This window comes from Phocoena sinus, chromosome 15, assembly GCF_008692025.1.
Source record: "Phocoena sinus isolate mPhoSin1 chromosome 15, mPhoSin1.pri, whole genome shotgun sequence".
Lineage (NCBI taxonomy): Eukaryota > Metazoa > Chordata > Mammalia > Artiodactyla > Phocoenidae > Phocoena > Phocoena sinus.
Genome location: NC_045777.1, coordinates 29,271,213 through 29,290,263, shown reverse-complemented (window position 1 = coordinate 29,290,263; position 19,051 = coordinate 29,271,213). Strand labels below are relative to the sequence as shown.

At 42.6% G+C, this 19,051-nt stretch overlaps 1 protein-coding gene across 1 annotated transcript in view; it reads right to left on the bottom strand.

Moving 5' to 3' along the window:
• The window catches only part of TMC2 (transmembrane channel like 2), an 82,048-nt gene that overhangs the window by 21,830 nt on the left and 41,167 nt on the right, over positions 1-19,051 (bottom strand). Inside the window, 6 exon segments of the mRNA XM_032605827.1 lie at positions 975-1,124; positions 2,568-2,747; positions 3,865-4,053; positions 9,968-10,115; positions 12,339-12,481; positions 15,652-15,750. Of these exon segments, the coding sequence (XP_032461718.1) occupies positions 975-1,124; positions 2,568-2,747; positions 3,865-4,053; positions 9,968-10,115; positions 12,339-12,481; positions 15,652-15,750 (909 nt within the window).

Genomic DNA, 19,051 nt, shown 5'->3' with positions numbered 1-19,051 from the left:
AAGAGAGATGGAAAAGAGAAATTCTATAGCAGAATATTCCAAAGGAATCATGTAGGTAACGAACTCTCTTTTGTCTTCTAAAGAGGGTAGGTTTTACTGACTTGAAGGCTTTCTGTTACACACTGTGATAGGTTTAGAAATGTGAGCTGCTCTACATATTAAAGATGAGGACGATTTGAAGAGAATGGGGGAATTTAGACTGGAGGAGATGAGAAGTCCTGAGTCTGAGCCTTCTGTGAAGGAAGCAGGGAGAAAAAGCCCCCAGGACCCCATGGAAAGGAAACCCTGCCTCAGGAAAATATCTGCTGGTGGACTTGTAGGCAGTGTCCGATGAAGTGTGTGATATAATCCTCTCCTCTATGGGACTTCATCAACCTCCGTTAAAAACACTGTTGTCCAATGCTCTATGGGCATGGATTCTTCAGGGGTGGCAGGTGAATAGAAACCCCATGCAAAGAGATGGAGTTGAAGAAGAGAAGGCAGCTGATCCCTGTGTTACCTGTGAATACTTCAAGTTTCTGCCTAGGAAGGCAAAGAACACTAGCCTTTGAAGTCCACACTGTGTAAGCTACAGGAACAGTAGTGAAAGTGGATAAGGGGAAATGGTCGTGGTTAATTTTTGACAATCTAATGAAAACCTTTAATTCTCTTTACAGAAAAATGCACAGATGCATATACACACAAAATCTTGTATACAACTTTTAGGAGTTGTATTCATGATTTCCAGGTGGAGAATCTCAGGCTTTCAGTGAAATCTGCAGTAAAACTCCAAATAAATCCAAGTGGTATTAGACTGCTAGATGAAGCACAGAGAGAAATGTTTGGGACACTGAAAAGAAGATAATGTGAAAAGGTGGAACTTTCCTAAGAAATGCTAGCTTGACATTTTGGTGGCTTAAAACTGGAAACATCAAGAAGGGACAACGAAGAACTGAGAACAGGGATCATCTTTTCAGGAGAGCATAACTACTCACAATGCCCACAGCTGTCTCCCAGCAAGAACCCCGGGGCACATCTGCAGGGTGTAGGGGTGGCCGGGGGACGCTCTCGTTCCAACCCGAGGAGTTGTAGTAGTGAAACAGAGTCCAGTGAGTGATGTTCTTTATTTTCTCTTCGTTAGAAAGCTAGAATGGAAGATGGAGATGTGGGGTTGGAAGGAGCCAGGGAAGGTCCAATGTTTCTACAGGAACAACAAATAGAGCCAGCATATGCCAAAACCCTACCATCTAGCCCCTGCCCTACCCCTCAACAAGTCTCTCCAGAAATGCCCTCCCAGCCTTTCAATCTATAGAGGAGAGGCGGGCAACTGGCTAAAGTCCTTGCGTCTTTTCCAGGAAGTTTTCTTCTCTGTTATTATTCATCTGTTCCTTCATCCATTTGTCCATCCATTCAGTTACTCATTGTTCTTTTGAGATTAATTTATTCAGGGTCTATTCTGGGCCTATAAGGCAATGGTGACACAAGAGTGAACAGGAGTGACACAGGAGTGAACGGAGCTTTCCTCAGAAAGTTCACTGTCTAGTAAGTGACAGAGATGAACAGACAATTACAGACCAGAGTGATAAGAGCTGTGGGAAATTTTCTTTGGGGACTGAGGAAATCCACATCAGACAACAGGGCCCTTCCTGGGGGCAGTGGCATCTGAGCCAAACCGCAGGAGGATTAGTCAACTAGTCAAACACGGGGAGAAGGATGGAGAGAGAGGCAAGAGAGAATTTTGCCCCGTGGAGGAAACGTGAGGCTCAGGAGGGTGAAGGAGTTTACTAGGGTAGGAGGGAAGCAAGAAATGAAGGTGGAGAGTAGGCAACGGTCAGATCCGGTCACTTCCATGCTGAGAGACTTCCAGTAGCTTCCTGTTAACCTCAGGAAAAAGTTCATGAGGAGGGACGTGTGGGAAAGAGGAGCATCGTAATCTGGCCCTTCTCCCAATTTCACTTTTCACTTCTTCCCCTCCACTCTATTGTTCAGCTAACTCATAGTTCCCTGTGTGCATGAGCTGTTCCCTCTGCTTTTTCCAAGGTCTGCTAAGATCCCCCACGGTGGGGCTTGCAGCCCCTCCTGTGTACTGCCACACTGCCCGGGGCTTGCTCCCACTGAAGCACCTGCCCCAGCATGCTTCGATGAATGAGTCTGTCTCCCCTGGAACAGGACCGTGTCTTACTCTCTGCTGTACCCCCAGGGCCTGGCTTGGTGGGTACGCTATAACCACCTGGTGAGCAGTGATGAAAGGTTAACTCAACCATGACTTATCATCTCAGTGGGCGCATACCGGGCTGGTAAACATTTATGGCAGCTAAGAAACAACACGGGAAAGCCTGCAGATAAAATATTAAGGGTACCAAATGACATGCAGATGATGTGAAAAAGCCTAAGAAAAAGACAGTAAAGAACTGAAGCAAAATGTTAACAATTGGGTCATAGGAATCTGCTGATATTTTTCTTCATTTTACTTTTCTGACCTTTCCAAAAAATTTTAAATTAATATAAATTATGTGCAAGGAAATTATTATAGTTAAAAAAGAAATTTGGTGGGCACTAGGAATTGGGGGGATGTTTGTGGTCTTTACCTTCAGGTGGACGTCATCCATCAGGGCCAAAAGAAACGTGTAGAGGTTTCCGAGGAAGAGTGCAAAGATGCGTCCCAGCTGCCACTTCAGTCCAATGCGTGGGTGGTAATTCTCCAGGGCAGCAATGGTTTCAAACAGAGGGGGACAAAACATCCCAAGCAGGGACATCACAATTTCTACCTGAGAAATTGGGAGAGCTGGGTTAGTTTTGTCATCAATATCACTTGCTTCTCCACCATCTCTGCACCCCCAGGGCCATGCATCTCCATCTCCTTTTTGCCCCCTCCTCTGCCTCTGGAAATGCCCCGGGGTCTCCACAACTTGCTGTATGACCCTGGTGAAGGCACCAACAAGCCCTGAGCAGTCAGTGTATGTTCCACAGGTCCTAATTGCTCTGTGACTGGTTGTCACCACGATTGCTGTTATTAGCATTGATAAAAATAGCAAACTATCTTTGAGAAGTAAATGAATTAACATATGGGACAGTGCTTTGTGTTCTGTAAAAGCTGTGAGCTACGTAAGAATCTCCTCATCTCAGGAGCATGGAAGACCAGAAACTCAGATCACAGAACGGAACCAACAGTAGAGGGATGTGGTGCAGGGTGTGGCCTTTGGGGTCAGCTTCATTCACACATCTGGTGGTGGATTTGCTGTCACCTAAGGTGATGAGATAATTGGGCCATGTGCCGCTCATCATTTAGGAGGCTAGCTGGGCATCATTCACATGGTGGGGGTCTCAGGTTCCCAAGAGAGCAAGTTCCAAAATACAAGCACTTTTCAAGTCTGCTTGTATCATTGCTGCTACTGTTTCACTGACTAAAGCAAGGGATGGGGAAACAGATTCCACCTCTTCATGCGAGGAACTAGAAAATCACATTGCAAAAAAATGTGGATACAAGGATGGGAAGAATTTGCAGCTGTTTTGGCCAACTACCACAGATGTCAAATTCCCAGGAGAGATTTATGGATTCAATGCAAGCGCAATAAAACCTTAATGTGTGTTATTGTGGATCTTGATGAGAGAACTCACTCTGTCAGATATCAAGACATACTATAAAGCCATAGTTTATCAGTGTGTTATTAGTGCAAGCATATACAAATAGACCAATGGAACAGAAAAAGAAGCCCAGAATCACACCCATGCATTACTAGACAATTGATTTATAAGCGATATAATTTCACTTTTTAAAATTAGTCCTATAGTCCAGAATTCAATAATTCAGCTGAATGGCATAGGAACCAGGGTAATTTCAGTATTTTCCTGAAATATTCACTTCAGCAGAGATGCCCTCCTCACCTCATTTCTTTCATACCAGCTGACATTCTGCATTTTGGAGAATTCTTGGGATCGTTTCACCACAAAGTAAATGAGGTACCCACTTCCACACAAACAGCAGATGATGAGAAAGTTGGCCAGGACACGGAGAAATCTTGTCAGATGGACATTTTCTTCTTTGTTACTCTCTTGTTCATCCACTATTGATTCCTTGATGTGTGAAAATGAGGTGTGAATAATAACAAGAAACCACTGTTGTTGGGTTCCTTGAGATTACTACTTTCTATATTTCCAGAAATGAAAGAATTCAGAGGGGGTGGTATATGGATAATTCTTTTCTTTAAGAAAATATATTTTGAATAGGTGAGGGAGATTAAGAGGTACAAACTTCCAGGTGAAAAATAAATGTCACGAGTATGAAATGTACAAAGTGGGAAATATAATTAATGACTATGTAATATCTTTGTAGGGTGACATATTATAACTAGACTTACCATGGTGGTCATTTTGAATTGTAGAGAAATATCACTCTGCTGTATAACAGGAACTAACATAGTGTTGTAAGTCAATTATACTCAACAAACAAACAAACAAACAAACTTATAGAAAAAGAGATCAGATTTGTGGTTACCAGAGGTGTGGGATGGGGTGGATGGAGGGAGAACTGGAGGAAGGCAGTCAAAAGATACAAACTTCTAGTTACAAGATAAATAAGTACTAGGGATGTAAGGTACATGTTAAATATAATTAACACTGCTGTATGTTATATATGAAAGTTGTTAGAGTAAATCCCGAGTTCTCATCACAAGGAAGAATTTTTTTTCTATTTCTTTAATTTTGTATCTATACGAGATGATGGATGTTCACTAAACTTATTGTGGTAATAATTTCATGATGTATGTAAGTCAAAGCATTGTGCTGTACACCTTAAACTAATACAGTGCTGTATGTCAATTATATCTCAATAAAACTGGAAGAAAAAAGGAATCTTAAAATATTATATTTTTTCTTGTTACTTCTACTTTGGTACATGTACTGACAAAGCTTAGATTTACTGGATACTTACTGTGTGTTAGATGTGGGGCTAAACACTCACCATCCATTATCCTTAATCCCAACAACAAACCAGTTACCGCTACTAATGCCCAGAGAGATTTCAGTATCCAATGGGGACTGTTTTAAATCTATAGATCAAGGAGTTTAGAATTGAATCTGAAAAATACTGAGTCTTCTGGGACTTCCCCGCACTTTCACTGCAGGCAGTGCAGGTTCGATCCCTGGTCAGGGAACTAAGATCCCATATGCCACCCGACTCGGCCAATGTCAAGTCTTCTAAGCCAGGGGCTGGGTTTGTTTTTTTTTTTTTTTTTCCGGTACACAGGCCTCTCACTGTTGTGGCCTCTCCCGTTGCGCAGCACAGGCTCTGGACGCGCAGGCTCAGAGGCCATGGCTCACGGGCCCAGCCGCTCTGCAGCATGTGGGATCTTCCCGGACTGGGGCACGAACTTGTGTCCCCTGCATTGGCAGGCGGGTTCTCAACCACTTGCACCACCAGGGAAGCCCAGGGGGCTGGCTTTTTTAATAAAAAAGTTCTGGCCAAGTTTTTTTCTATTAAAAAACCAGATAGCAAATATTTTTGGTTTTGTAAGCCACGTGGTCTCTCTCATAGCTACTCAACTATGCCTCTGTAGCATGAAAGCATCTATAGATAATATATAAATAAATGAGTGTGACTTTGTCTCAATAAAATCTTATTTACAAAAATAGGCAGCAGGCTGGATTTGGACCCTGGGCCATAGTTTGCTGACCTCTGTTCTAATCCATTGGCATGGTATATTTTTCCATTTATTTAGAGTTTCTTAATTCCTTTCAGCAATGTTTTGTACTTTTTGGTGTAGGCAGTCTCACACTTTTTTTTTTTTTGGTTAAATCTATATTCCTTGGAATTTTTTGTACTTTATGTCATTTTATTGAAAATGGAATTAAATTATTTTCTAATTATTTGCTGCTAGTGTATAAAAACACAATAGAATTTTTATTATTAACCTTGTATCCTGCATTAGTAAGTTTTTCATAGAAAGACACAATTAGTATATGGCAGAGCCAGGATGGAAAATGAGGTCTCCCGGACACCAAAGTACCTGGGAGATTTTTTTTAATTGAAGTGTAGTTGATTTACAATGTTGTGTTAATTACTACTGTACAGCAAAGTGATTCAGTTGTACATATATATATATACATTCTTTTTAAAAAATATTCTTTTCCATTATGGTTTATCATAGGATATTGAATATAGTTCTCTGTGCTATATGTTAGGACCTTGTTGTTTATCCATTCTATATACAAAAGCGTCCATCTGCTAACCCCAACCTCCCACTCCATTCCTCCCCCACCTCCCTCCCCCTTGGCAACCACAAGTGTGTTCTCTATGTCCATGAGTCTCTTTCTGTTTCCTAGATAGGTTCATTTGTGTCATTTTTTAGATTCCACATGTAAGTGATATCATATGGTGTTTGTCTTTCTCTTTCTGACTTACCTCATTTAATATGATAATCTCTAGTTGCATTCATGTTGCTGCTAATGGCATTATTTTGTTCTTTTATATGGCTGAGTAGTATTCCGTTGTACCACATCTTCTTTATCCATTCATCTATCAATGGACATTTAGGTTGTTTCCATGTCTTGGCTACTGTGAATAGTGCTGCTATGAACATAGGGGTGCATGTATCTTTTTTGAATTATAGTTTTGTCTGGATACATGCACAGGAGTGGGATTACTGGCTCATATGGTAATTCTATTTTTAGTTTTCTGAGGAACGTCCATACTGTTTTCATAGTGGCTGCACCAACTTACATTCCCAGTAACAGTGTAGGAAGGTTCCCTTTTCTCCCTTTTCTCCACCTCATGTGAGGTGGTACTTCATTGTAGTTTTGATTTGCATTTCTCTAATAATTAGTGATGTTGAGCATCTTTTCATGTGCCTATTGGCCATCTGTATGTCTTCTTTGGAGAAATGTCTATTTAGGTCTTCTGCCCATTTTTGGACTGGGTTGTTTGTTTTTTTGCTGTTGAGTTGTATGCACTGTTTGTATATTTTGGAAATTCAGCCCTTGTCGGTTGCATCGTTTGCAAATATTTTCTCCCATTCTGTAGGTTGTCTTTTTGTTTTGTTTATGGTTTTCATTGCTGTGCAAAAGCTTGTAAGTTTGATCAGGTGCCATTTGTTTATTTTTGTTTTTATTTCTATTGCCTTGGGAGAAGGAAGGAGATTTTTCAATCAATTAACAGTTATTGTGTTCGGGTTCAGTTTCAACTAACTCATCAGGTAGTTAGTATACATTAACGCACACAGTTCTCATGACATGTGTCCTGTTATATAAGTGGTTTTTAACAGACTCAGAGGGGAAGCCTTCTCCTTCCCATATGTTCAAAGTGCTTCACAGGCATTGACCTTCTTTGTCTCTCTCTAGTGGTCCCGAAGGAAGGGTCAAAGCCCTTGTTGACCCCTACCCTGCCCTTGGATGCTCCACCACAGGCTTTGCATTGCTGAGAAGGAGAAGGAGAAGGAAAACTGAGCCCACTCCCTGCTCTACCCACTGCCAAGCTGACTCTGGGGCTCATGAAACCCATGTAGTGAGTTGCTGAGCCCAAGCCCTGTCCCTGGTGGGTGTACCTGTCTTCTGTAGGCAACGATTGGTATCAGTGGGCAGCAGCCCCCTTCTCCTCCCAGAAGGGCCAGGAGAGAAGAGAGAGAAGAAGGCAAGACAACCAAGCACCGTTGTGGTATAGATCTGACCTCTGCAAGGTCCTGGGGTAAAAAAGTCTGACTGATCAGACAGGAGAAGCATTGGACTATCAATAACTTTATTTATCTTTTTTTTGAGGACTATCAAGAACTTTGAATGGTTTTTAAGAGAACATACAGATGGCCACCAGGCACATGAAAAGATGCTCAACATGCTAATTATCAGAGAAATGCAAATCAAAACTACAATGAGGTATCACCTCACACCTGTCAGAATGGCCATCATTAAAAGGTCTACAAATAATAAATGCTGGAGAGGGTGTGGAGAAAAGGGAACCCTCCTATGTTGTTGGTGGGAACTGCAGCCACTGTGGAGAATAGTAAAACTAAACATAGAGTTACCACATGATCCAGCAATCCCACTCCTGGGCATATATCTGGAAAAGACAAAAATTCTAATTTGAAAAGATATATGCACCCCCAATGTTCATTGCAGCACTATTTATAAGCACCAAGACATGGAAGCAACCTAAGAGTCCATTGACAGATGAATGGATAAAGAAGATGTGGCATACACACACGCACACACATACACAATGGAATATTACCCAGCCATATAAAAGAATGAAATAATGGATGGACCTAGAGATCATCACGCTAAGTGAGGTAAGGCAGAAACAGAAAGACAAATACCATATGGTATTTTTGTATCTAAAATATGATACAAATGAACTTATTTACAAAACAGAAACAGACTCATAGACATAGAAAACAAACTTATGGTTACTAAAGGAGAAACGGGGGGATAAATTAGGAGTTTGGGATTAGCAGATACAAACTACTATATACAAAATAGACAAACAACAAGGTCCTACTGTATAGCACAGGGAACTATATTCAATAACTTGTAGTAACCTAGGAAAAGAATATGAAAATGAATATATATGTATAACAGAATCACTTTGCTATACAACAGAAATTAACGCAACATTGTAAATCAAATATACTTCAATTAAAAAAAAGAACTCTATTTGTAGTGAGGTGGATGGACCTATAGAGTCTGTCATACAGAGTGAAGTAAGTCACAAAGAGGAAAACAAATACTGTATGCTAACACATATACATGGAATCTAAAAAAAAAAAAAAAGGTTCTAATGAACCTAGGGGCAGGACAGGAATAAAGACGCAGACGTAGAGAATGGACTTGAGGACACGGAGAGTGGGAAGAGTAAGCTGAGACGAAGTGAGAGAGTGGCATGGACATATATACACTACCAAACGTAAAATAGCTAGTGGGAAGCAGCCACATAGCACGGGGAGATCAGTACGGTGCTTTGTGACCACCTAGAGGGGTGGGATAGGGAGGGTGGGAGGGAGAGGCAAGAGGGAGGAGATATGGGGATAAATGTATATGTATAGCTGATTCACTTTGTTATAAAGCAGAAACTAACACACCATTGTAAAGCAATTATAATCCAATAAAGATGTTATAAATAAATAGATAAAAAAGAACTCTGAATGGTTTTTACAGTCATGGAGGGAAAAGTGAGATGTGCAGTGCTTCTGCCTTCATTCGTCTGCTCACCCTCAGGCTTGTTTTCGTTCTATATTCTGTAGGCCACCTCATATCTCTCTTGTGAACAAATTAATAGATAATTAAGTGTGGAGTTGTACACTTAATTGATTCCTTTATTCCCACACTCCCAAACCGGGTTCTCAACTCTTTGTGGGTGTTTTTGGGGGATTTTAAAAAAAACCAATGCCAGGGGTTTCCCTGGTGGTGCAGTGATTGAGAGTCCATCTGCCGATGCAGGGGACACGGGTTCATGCCCCGGTCTGGGAAGATCCCACATGCCGCGGAGCGGCTGGGCCCATGAGCCATGGCCGCTGAGCCTGTGCTCCGCAATGGGAGAGGCCACAACAGTGAGAGGCCCGCGTACCGCAAAAAAAACAAAACAAAACAAAACAAAAAAACCAATGCCAGGACCCCACCTCAGACCAATTACACCAGAATCTCTAGGGGTGGGGCCCAGAAGATTTTTACTGCTCCTTAGATCATGCAAACATGTGTAAATGTTGAGAACGGCTGCCCCAAGTGTGTCCTTTCACTTCCTCCAGCAGAAAGCAGTTCCATGAGGAAAGAGGCAGAACCAAGGACCAGCTCCATGATTATCTGCCATGTTAAGAAACAGATGGTGGGTACCAGCCATGAACATTCTTTCTTGAAGGCTTGAGAGCTATTCTCCCACTTCTGGTAAAGCTCTTACCACAAATTAATCAGGGATCTTATTTCCCATGCCCCAGCTGGGAGAAGTCTCCCAATGACAGGAGGGACCCAAAGTTCCCCTGGGAAGTGGGAATGGCCCTGAAGCGACTACCTTGAAGCTGATGGTGATGGAGGCGTATTTGTTGTCGGCCGTCTCTGAATTCCCGATCAGGTAGTCCCAGCTGGTGAACATCTTGAAGCTGAATGTGAAGTTATCGCTCTCCCCGTCATTCGTGCTGCCCTGGGTGTTGCCGGCCATCCTGTAGGGTGCACACTGCTGTTGTTATGTCTGCCCCTGTGTCTACTGTGTCAGCCCAAGGGAAACCTGGCCTAAGCTAGTCTTGGGCACAGGTGGCAGATACCCAGTGAAGGCAAAGAGCCAAGATGGATTTGAATCAGGCTACCGATAGCCAGAGCACCTTCCCCCCAAATTCAGAGTCCCCTGCGAGCACACATGGTGTCAACTGCATAACAAGGAGTCTGCAGGGTACAGAAAACACTAACCATGTTTTCTACCTTGATGTCTGATGTCTTGCGGCTTGACTCACCTGCAAATGTTTTAGAACTCTTCATTCTCACAGAGAATATCCCCTTCTAATTCATCTGTTTTCTTGGATAAAAATCATATTTTTCTGATGCAAAATTCAATAAGCCCTGAGGCAGTTAGTACTACAACCAGATAATACGCACATCTTTTTCTTAAGCAAGCTCGGAGGAAAGTACCTTGGACCTGCCTTGATAGCCCCCTATGTCATCCTACCTGTCCTCATCCTCTTGAGACGGGTCTGGGACCTGGGACCCTTTGCTGCAGTGCTGGACACACCTCTCCTTGAGCTACAAAGTACAAAGAAACTATATGGGACTAAAAATAACTGTGTGCATGCTCAGTTGGGGCAAATGCTGGACCCAAAAGATACAAAAAGACAAAAAAAACAAAAAACAAAACCCAGCTGCCATTTCTGAAGAGCCAGGAGCAAAAACAGGGCATTGGGAGCAAAAGCAGGGTATTGAGCATGCCTGCACACACCACCTAAGGGATGGGCAAAACACCTAAGCCACACTTCTGGCCTGACCCCTGGACACGCCCCTACCTTCACCCCATATAAGAAACAAGCTTTCCCCCCCTCAGTGAGCAAGCAAGGGAACCTGCTGTTTGTACTTGCTCCCCCACTGCTGCAGCAGCGGCCCCAGGAAAGCCTTGCCTGAATTTCTCATCTGGCCTCTAGTCAACTTCTACTGATTAAGGAAGCCAAGAACCCTGGTTGGTATCACTCTCTTTGCGCTTCCTGGAGATCAGTCCCGTGGGAACCATGGAATCCCAGGCTGGGGTTCCATCAGATACAATGGGGGTGGGGTTGCCCCTCTTTGACTCTATCTGATGTGTCGGGCTTTTGGGATTTGCAGTTCCAGGGGCCTGGTTGCCTTAGCTAATTTTTTGGTTCAACAGAGAAACATTCCATATCCTTAAATTTGGCACGGAAAAACATAGCAATGTGAAGGCTAAGAATAAAACCAAGCCTGTCTCGCCTGTGTCCTTTTTTTTTTCCTTTTGTTTGATAGAGCTGGGCAGCCACATGTCACCTAGTGGTCACTGTCTTGTGCCAGGCAGGCTCTTGTAAACAGCAGCATTTTCCCCTGAGACGATGAGATAGAAAACCCAGCTGGGCCCGCACATCGCTTTCCGCTTTCCGGGGGTTCTAGCCGGGCTTCAAGGGCGCTCTGTTTCCTGTGCACACACAGCGGCCCTGTTCTTCTCTTGTGGCTCTGCTGAAGGGTGAGTGGGCCTGGTGGTCAGGTCTGTGCACAGACTGTGTCCCCACCCTGCACAGCCTGTGCTAACTGGGGTCCTCTGACTTAGAAGAAGGCAGTTTGTGGGCCAAAGTTTTTCTTCAGAGAACATGAATTAAGAGGCACAGACATATTAAAAAGCCATTTCTGACCACAGAGACAAGTAGAGTTGGGGCTGGAGAGGACACCAAGGTTACTCACTGCCATATACACTGGTTTAGCCTCATTGTATCTTTGTAGGCACCAGCTCAGTTCTCACATGCCAGCTAGACAGAGAAGCAGAGGGTTTTTCTGAGGATGCTGGGCTCTGGGGAAAACAGAAACAGGCCTTGGAAACCTCTCCAGCCTCTCCTTAATTAGGGTACCATGTTCCCTTTCAAGCCACACTGTTGTTTTTGACAGTTTTGGGGACTCAGTAGTATATTTGCTGCCTCAGGGCCTTTGCACATACTCTTGCTTTGTCTAAAGTGCTGTGCCCAGCCTCCTCTAAAGGACTTGTCTATCCCATTTCCCAGAACTTCCCACATTACCCTGTCTATGTCTTTTATACCCCATATGACAATCTGCATTTGCTTTGTTTCCTTGTTTTCTCTCTAAATCCCCAACAAGAAGGTAAGTAGGCACAGTGTGGCCACAGTGGTGGGCTGTTTGTGGGAAGAAAATTAAAAGCCTGTAAATGAGACAGTCATACTTACGATCTAATGACGATCATTAGGCTGTAGCCGAACACGCTGACCCCCACCATGAAGTAAGCCATGGGTAACCTGTACCTCAGCCACCCGATGGTCCTCTGGTTGTTGTAGTAGCCGTAGAAGAGAGCGGAATACTTGATGTAGCCCTGTGGGGCAGCAAAGCCAAATGCTCTGGGTTTGTAAGCTCAACGTGACAGTCATCGGACGCTTCCATCGACCTGGGGTTTCTTTCTCGGGTGTGACGGGAGCCGGAGGGGAGGAAGGAAGGGTTCTCGATGTTCCTGTTCTTCCCTTCACTCCCCCAGTTGCTCCAGAGTCTATGCCCGTCTCCACGTCTCCCATTTTCTTTCTCCTGTCTATTTCTCCATTATAGAGTGCATGGAGACACAGCACGGGGAGGAGAGTGTTGTTAACATTCAGGACAAATTAGGGATAAGAGGTGTGTGTGTGCGTGTGTGTCTATGTGCACATGCACACACAGCTCCAAATTCCCCCTCCAACCCCCACCCAGTGCTCAGGGTCTTAATTTAACACTCTGGAACTAGAAGGGAGTCCGTGAACTTTCTCAGTATTTCAAAACTTCTAAAGAAAACTATGTGATAAGGCTCACAATCTAACCTGAGCTTCAAGTTTCATTTTGGTTTTGGTTTTTGGTATAATTGGCTTTACGTGTAATTAGCACACATTTTAGGTATAATTATTTAGGTGTAAAATTAACTTATAATTTTAGCACTTCTTTTATGTCTTTGCTGAATAAAAAATGGGATTATTCTGGCCTCACACAGATATGTAGTTGGACAGGGGAGCCAAATTTTAATAGTATTTTTTCATATACTTGGGGCTATTTCTTCTTCGATATCATACCTCAACCCAATAACTAAATAGTTATTTCTTAAAGGTTAGTTGCAATGTGGAATATGAATCACATAATGAACTTTTTCATACCTTAAGATCCATTGCTCTCCCCCAAATACTAAGTAATTAAAAAGGGAAAAATACTAACTTTACAGCAGAGAATTCTGGCAGATATCACTATTTTTTTTTTTTTGTGGTACGCGGGCCTCTCACTGTTGTGGCCTCTCCCGTTGCGGAGCACAGGCTCTGGCCGCGCAGGCTCAGAGGCCATGGCTCACGGGCCCAACCGCTCCACGGCATGTGGGATCTTCCCAGACCAGGGAACGAACCCGTGTCCCCTGCATCGGCAGGCGGACCCTCAACCACTGCACCACCAGGGAAGCCCAAATTCTGGCAGATATCACTTTAACCAAGTGGTCAACATAATGTAACCCTGATTTGACACTCTGAGAAAGGCACGCTACCTCCCCAACAATGCATAAGCTTAATACAATCATGAGAGAACATCAGACAGACCCAAATTCAGGGGCAAACAACTGACCAGCACTATTCAAAAGTGTCAAGGTCACTGAAAGACAAAGAACAGTCACAGATCGGAGGAGAGTAAGGAGATGTGACAATTAAATCAATGTGAGATTGTGAGTTGGGTCCTGGGATAGAAAAAGAACATTAGTGGAAAAACTGATGAAATACAAATAAATACTATATTTTAGTTAATAATATTGTATCACGATTAATTTCTTAGTTTTGATAATTGTTCTATGGATATATGAGATGTTATCATAAGGTGAATGGGTGAAGGGTATATGGGAACTCTCTGTACTATTTATGTAACTGTTCTGTAAGTCTAAAATTATCTCAAAATATAGTTTTTAAAAATCTATCGCTCTATCTTTTACTATCAAGATGTGAGATCTTTTACTCACACATGATTCTGTAACATCATGTATTGGTCATCTGGAAAGTAATGGTTCATTGAGTTGTGAACATATGCCAAATGTTGACACATTTCTTATACAATATTAAAAAAATCACACTGTTAATATCTCCATTGATCTCATCAGAAAAGTATTTAACTACTGAGAAACTGCCACTGTCATGGTGATGGATATAAGTTTTCCAAAATTTTAATTTTTACTTGAAAAATAAAAATTTATCCTTGGCAACAGCAACAAATACAACATGGGATTGTTGCTGAATAAATTGTTGGTTTTGAGTGGATAGGACATTTCAACAGCGGCCCTTGGGTGAAATAAAGAATAAAGGAAATTCTTAGTAGTAGCATATAGTGGTAGTAGTATGTAATTCTTAGTGGTATAGTAGTTATTTGGAACACCCCTGTTCCAAATGACTTAGAAAAATACTCCAACTCACTTTAACACATTTCTGAGGGGTCTTGAATCTGACTATGAGAGTGAAGGATGGCAGCAGCAAGATGTGTTGCTTGAACCACCACAGCCAGTCCTCCTGTCTCTGGAACTCCTTGGAGCTGCAGACCAAGGCCCCCAGAGGCACGGGGGTATGAGGATTCCAAAAAGAGGGAGGGATGTTCCAGTCATAGGATCGTGAGCAAAGGCAGGGAGGCACTGGACTTCCCCGAAAGTTGATAATATTGAGGCATGAAGTGTGAGATCTTAGACAGACATGGGACTGGGACTGGAGAGGTAGAGGGCGGCCAGGTCATGAACAATTCTTTTGTAAACCCAATTCGGAACACTGGGCTTTATTCCATCTGGGAGTGGGAATAAATGAATATCGGAGGTGGGGAGTGACAGGGTCAGGTTTACATTTTAGAAAGGTCACCGGGCAGCAGAGGGAATGGAGATTTGAGGAGACAAGCCAAGGCAGGGAGGAGAGGTAGTAGATTCTGACAGTGGTCCTGGTACAGTGAGGTTTGAGGAGAGGTGCGAGGGATGGAGAAAAGGAGACTGGTTTAAGAAACGTTTAGTAGATAGGCTCAGATTTAGTGATTGATTTGATGTGAGGGGTGGGGGTGAGGAGAGGAAATGTGGGATGACTTTCAGGTTTCAGACTTGAATGACTGGATGAACAATGGTTCCAATAAAGGAAATGGGAAAAAGTGATGTAGATTTGGTTGGATAGTTGTTGGACTTGAGAAGCAGGTAGGGTATTCAGTTGAAGATGTCACGTGAAGGTTGGGAAAAGGCTGGACTGGCAATAGCCCGGGGGTCTTACTGTGGTTATGCCAAGATAAAACCATCATGTAATATCACCTTACATAGATCTGGCAGAATACGGGAAGCAGTGGCCTCATGGGGAAGTCATGTTTATCAGAGTGTGTGATAAAAGGACCCACGAAGGGGGCCTAGGAGGACATGGTTGGCTAGCTCATTTTGCACAGTGCTAGGATCCCATTTGGTTAAAGCACTGGCTTTCCAATAATTAAACACTTCACACTTATCCACAATCACAAAATGGAAGTGCATTGGCATGTTGGTACCTCAAAATCCCAAAGGACGGAAAAATCCATGGCTTTTTCTTCCTCAGCCCGAGGCACAGTCTTTCTGGGTATACTTCCATAGGGCATGCCCATCAGCACCTTGTGTTGGGACAGAATGACACAATTACACGTGGAGAAGATACAAACACACGGAGATGTGCACATAGTGGGTTAAATCTCTTCTCAGAGCAGGAATATCCATTCTTTTTCCTTTAAATAACATTAATCACTTTCCTGATTTTAAAAGTATTAACATACTCGGGCTTCCCTGGTGGCGCAGTGGTTGAGAGTCCGCCTGCCGATGCAGGGGACACGGGTTCGTGCCCCGGTCCGGGAAGATCCCATGTGCCGCAGAGCGGCTGGGCCCGTGAGCCATGGCCGCTGAGCCTGCGTGTCCGGAGCCTGTGCTCCGCAACGGGAGAGGCCACAACCGTGAGAGGCCCGCGTACCGCAAAAAAAAAAAAAAAAGTAATTAAAAGTATTACATACTCATTGTAGAAAATGTGAAAAAGTATAGAAGAGTGTTTAAAAAATTACCTGTCACCTTCACATCCTAAAGATAATGACTGTTAAATATTCATGTATTTCCTTTCAGAGTTTCTGAGTTTTATATATGTTTTAGCTTGATTATCTAGCTTAATATTATTTTATGACCAATTCCCTATGGCATATGGTATTTTTCAAAATAAAATGACTTTAAAATATCTAATCACATGTATGTACCATAGCCTTACTTACAAATCCCCTACTGTTGGACTAATTAGAGTATTTCTAGTTCTTCATGTGTACATAATTCTGTTATTAATACCCCTTTATATATATGACTTGATTCACAGCCTTAATTATTTAAAAAATAAGGATTGTATTAAATTTACATATTGATTTAGGAAGGATTGATCTTTTTTACGACATTAAGTTTTCCCTTCCACGAATGTGCCCTCCTGTTTATTCAGTCATATATATATATTTTAAAATATTTATTTATTTGGCTGCTCTGGGTATTAGCTGTGGCATGCAGGATCTTCGTTACCACATGTGGGATCTTTAGTTGCAGCACGCGGGATCCCTAGCTGCGGCATGCAACATGTCAGAGAATCAACAAATGTAAATGAGAGAGGAAAAAATTACACTATCATGCAAAAGGGAATATAACTTCAGATACATGAGTGATTTTAAAAAACAAGAAACTATGTTATTTAACTTTAAGCCAATACATTTTAAAACGTAAGTTGAAAGGGAAAGTTCAGGAGAGTGATTACTTGTGAGAGTTATGTGGGTAACATAACTGGGGAGAAGTAGAAGGAGGACTCTAGAGTGTGTGTAATTTTTTATTTTTAAACTTAGTGGCAGGCAAATGGGCTCATTCTTTTTACCTTTCCATATATCTGAAAGTTTTAATAGTTATTTTTAGAGGAAGTACCAATATGAGGCTTACTGACTGAGTGCTGCCTATGTGAACCCTAGAGCAGAACTTACAAGATATTTTAAAGAATTATTTAATTAAATTAATAAATGTACACCAGCAATGTACACCCTGGCTGCATATTAGGGTCACTTGGGGAGCTGTATTTGTCATCTATTTTTGTATATCAAATTACCATAAAACTATCTCCTCGTTTCTGCAGGTCAGGAACCTGGGTTGGGCTTAGCTGGGTCCTTTGCTTCAGGGTCTTTCACAGGCTTCAGTCAAGGTGTCTGCCAGGGCTTTGGTCTCATCTGAAGGCCTGGTGGGGGAGGATCTGATTCCAGATGCACTCCCGTAATTGTTGGCAAGATTTAGTTCTTCATGGGCTGTTGGACTGAGGGCCTCCGTTCCTTGCTGGCTCTTGTCCAAAGGCCACACTCAGTTCCGTTCCAGTGGGCCTCTCCAGTCTGGCAGGTTGCTTCATTAAAGCATGCAAGCCAAGAAGGGAACCAAGAGAAAATGCCACATGGAAGTCACAGTCATTTATAACCTAATCATGTAAGTGACAGCCTGTCACTTTGGTTATATTCTATTTGTTAAAAGCATGCCACAAGGTCTAGGCTTTACTCAGGTGGAGGGGATTGATTAAACAAGGGCATGCTACCAGGAGAAGAGGATCACTGGGGACGATCTCAGATGCCTGCCTACCATAGGAGCTTTTAAAATAGGGATGCCAGAGCCACATTCTCAGAGATTCAGATTCGATTGATTGGACTTCATATTTAAAAAAAAACTCCCCAAGTGACTTTCATATGCATCCCGTGCTAAGACAAGAAATACATGAGCTCATCATGTAGCAAGGCCTTGAGAGCGAGCTCCTGTATCATAACTGAGGGCTCTCCTGGGACCATGAAGGCATTCTGGGATCTGCAGGCAGTTGTCATTAAAGCTGAACAAGATTCACTCAAGCATTCAGAGAAGTTTGATTCCATTAAAATGTATCAAGGATTTGTGGCAAAAGAAGACGCGTATGAGGAAAAATTCTGTTAAAGTTGTCTAACATTTGAGCACTTCTAATATTCTTATTCCTAGACCCTCTGAGTCACTGTGGTTAGCCTTAAAACAGCCATGAGCCATAGGAATATCTGATCATTAGGTTTAGGCTTAAAACCTTTGGGCCCTGAAGTTAGCCGTGTCCTTGAACAACAGGTCATCTCCTCTACTCTGCCTGCAGTGAATTTGGATGTGTCAGATTCTCACAAAGCCAATCTCCCACTATCCTAATTAAGAGGGCATCTTAGGATACCCCACATTCTCAACTGCTGTTATCCAACCTATCATCAAGTCTTATCTGTTCTACTCTTTCCCTGTCTCTCTCTTTCTCTTCTTTCTCCCATCTTACTCCAAGACGGCTTCCCAAACACCTGCCAATCAAATCAAGGTGTTCTTTCCTGGACAGTTCAGGTCTTGGCTGCTTCATTGGAATGCAGCAATCACTAAATTTTCATTGTTTCAAACAAATGTCCCCTTGATAGGAAATATTTGTAAATTATATCAATTTATATAAATTATATAAAATGTAATGTTTTCTTTGAGGAAAAAAAAACCCTCAGTGTTTTAAAAATTATTCACCTTCCCCAAAACACTGCCTTTCTGGACCACAGTATAGCAAAGTTCTAGTGATGTCTCATAGGCCTACAGCATTTAAATGTAATCTCTTCTCATGGAAATAAATCCATTTGGAATCAAAAACTCCCAGGAAGAAAGCAAAGAGTCTGTGAGAGTAAATTTCCCCAGTGACTACTGGGCTGACAATACTGGGGAGAACCAGATTTGTTTTCAAGAGCATTTGTACACATTTGCCAGAAGGTTTAAAATCCTTATCTCTGGGGACTTCCCTGGTGGTGCAGTGGTTAAGAATCCGCCTGCCGGTGCAGAGGACACAGGTTCAATCCCTGATCCGGGAAGATCCTACATGCCGTGGAGCAACTAAGC